We start from the raw sequence: 3,067 nt of genomic DNA on the forward strand, positions 1-3,067 counted from the left end.
ATAACCTCATTATTCAAGCACCTATTCCACACTCACTCTCCTACTCCACAAGCAATTCTCTCTTTGTGTTTTTGAAACAAAATCTAAAGTTTCTATATCGGCTATATTAGAAAGTTTTTCTTTCTTCTATCTTTGGGAAGTTGATTTTCTATTTGTGTAGAATATATCATTCGTTTACAAGTATATTATTCTTTTTTCTTTGCACTTTTATTCAATATTTCTTCAATTGTACCATCCCAATAAATGGATTTTAGAAATAGTCGATATTTCAGCTATTATTCATCATCTTCCCCATTTCACAAACAATTTGCGGTGCAAGATGCAAATTCTCAAAATTTCCAAGAATTTATTTGTCAAGATTTATATGAGTCTGATAATTTTCGTATGTACGTTTACAAGGTACAAAAGTGCTCAAAACTTTATAGTCACGATTGGATATCTTGCCCTTTTACCCATCAAGGGGAAAAAGCACGTCGACGTGATCCAAGGAAATACAACTATTTGCCAATTCCTTGCCCTGGTTATAAATTCGCATCTTGCATAAAGGGAGATAATTGTGAATTATGCCATGGAGTTTTCGAGTACTGGTTACACCCTGCGAAGTACAGGACCAATCCGTGCCAAGCTGGCACGTCGTGTAATAGACCCGTCTGTTTCTTCGCACATACACTAAATGAGCTTCGTCTTGAGACGAAATACAATTGGTGCTATGTGTATCAATACCCTTTATACATCCAATCATATCCGGATATTATAATTGAAAATGGTCCAAATGGTAATTGGATGATTGTTCCTTGTAACCCTCAACTACAACCACCACCACATGATCAATATTACTGTACTACTACTTTTGGACATGGATATTCTCCGAATTCCCAACAAATTCCTCCGAAAAATACGTCAACTTTTGAGTTGTTTGCTCAACCTCCTCCTTCATCTTCTCAAACTCATCCAAGATTTGGCCATAATGCTCAAAATGAGAGTGATTTTTCACTTTTTTCAGCAAATCATGCAAAATTGATTGAGCAAGTGAAGAATCTTGAGCTTGGAAGTACTTCTCATGCTAAGATGAATAAAATATATGATGATAAGGGGAAAAGATCGGTGGAGTATGAGTTACGGGACAAAAAATTTTCAAACATCAATTGAGTTTCAGACTTGTTGGTGGATGCATATGAGAGTACAAGCTTGTAAATATTTTGTACATGATGAGTGATAGTAATTCATAATTTATGTATAAACGGACAAGTAATTTGAAATCATTTTTATGAGGATGTTAATTATTTCTGACTCTTTTTGGCATTTTTCATTTCTGTCTTTATATGTATCTAACGTTAATATTGATGTTTCATGTACTGTATATAAATGTACCACAAAAATAGATCACCCATATGTCCTTCCCTTTTTAGTTGTATTTTATTATAACCAGATTGTATCCAAACCTATTAGTTTGGTTGATTGGGATTTGCATCATGTAAAACTCAAAAAGGAAAGTATTTTTTTTCTAATTTTCCATTCTCAGGGTTCAAATTAAACGTTAAGGTAAAAAGATTTTATATATTCATTTCATCACACTCCTTGGGGGTGGTCATTCAAAATAAACGATTTAGTTACAAGAATTCAATGTCTTCGTAAACTTGGCTTGGACTCAGGGGGGATACTGACTTGGTGGCAAATTTCCTTTTTAGTATTAGACATCATTTGTTTTCATTAAGATTAAGACATCTAAATCCACATATGAATGATTAAGATCTTGTCTATAGATCTACTCATTGAATATAAGTTGTGTATGTGTTTATTAATCTGTAAGCAAAATAAATATTATGATTCAAAAAATAGAAGTTAATATTACATTAACAAAATATTAGACAAAAAATTAATTCTTTGATAAATGTCAAGATATTTAAATTATAAATAAATATTTTAATTTTGACAAAATGAAATGGAACTACGTAGACTACTGATATAAATGATAATAATAATAAAAATGATTGTTAGAAAAAAATGGAGAAAAAGTTCTAAAATATATCCGAACTTTAACCGACATTGTTGTAACGATACCGAACTTGGAAAGGACCTTTTACCCCCTGCACTATTTAATAGTGTATTTTAAAGGTATATATGTGCCCACGTGGACATCATAAAAATTGCATCATTATAAATAGTAACGTGTCCACGTGAGCACATATATACCTTTAAAATACACTATTAAATAGTGAAGGGGGTAAAAGTTCATTTCCAAAGTTCGGTATTGTTACAACAATTTTGGTCAAAGTTCGGATATATTTCAAACCCTTTTCCCAAAAAATGTAGTCATCTTTTTTTTTTTTATTTCAACAACACATATTTATGAAGTTGTTTTGCACTTTAATCAAATAAAAGAGTTATAATAAATTTTATCAATTCTTGATAAACAAGTAGCAAGAACAAAAATTAAAAGTTTAAGGAAAATAATTTGTATAATTAATAAAGTTGAAGAATGAAAGAGACTTGAACTTTTTTTGAGAGGAAAAATATGGAGCACAATTTTTTTCTGAAAATAAAAGTGTCTTTAAAAGGGCCTGAATGAGAATAAGACTCTATCACAAATCTAATTTATTCAGACTCATTAAAAGATTTTCAAGTAAAAAAACAAACGCACTTAATGGGCTAATGTCTGAATAATTGAGATTCAAGCCTCCATTAAGTGCAAACAAATGAGGCTTTTGTTAAATCAGGGTCTTGTTAAATTTTATTTACATCTTAACTACAGAAGTTCATATCCAAATTGAAGATATCAAAACGAACAAATTGAAAAGGAAAAGATTGAATCATATCAAATTTAATTACATATGATATTAATATAGCATTTAAAAAATCTATCAAATCAAAACATGTTAAAATCATACTATATTGACCTACGAACACCCCTACATGTGAGAAGGAGAAAATAATACAGTTGTTTGTATGATATATAATACCAAATATTATGTAAGCATTAAAAGAATTAGAAGCACATATTGTTTCCTTTAGATGGTATTAAAAAAAAACAAAAAAAAAAAAAAGAGAAACGGATTTTGTTGGGGTG

At 30.2% G+C, this 3,067-nt stretch overlaps 1 protein-coding gene across 1 annotated transcript; it reads left to right on the top strand.

The window, feature by feature from the left end:
* The first annotated feature begins 243 nt into the window (after positions 1 to 243).
* On the top strand, positions 244 to 1,149 carry LOC125868440 (zinc finger CCCH domain-containing protein 24-like). The gene has a single exon (XM_049549088.1). The coding sequence runs from the start codon at positions 244 to 246 to the stop codon at positions 1,147 to 1,149; it is 906 nt and encodes a 301-aa protein (XP_049405045.1).
* Positions 1,150 to 3,067: the final 1,918 nt, after the last annotated feature.

This window comes from Solanum stenotomum, chromosome 6 (assembly GCF_019186545.1).
Source record: "Solanum stenotomum isolate F172 chromosome 6, ASM1918654v1, whole genome shotgun sequence".
Classification (NCBI taxonomy): domain Eukaryota; kingdom Viridiplantae; phylum Streptophyta; class Magnoliopsida; order Solanales; family Solanaceae; genus Solanum; species Solanum stenotomum.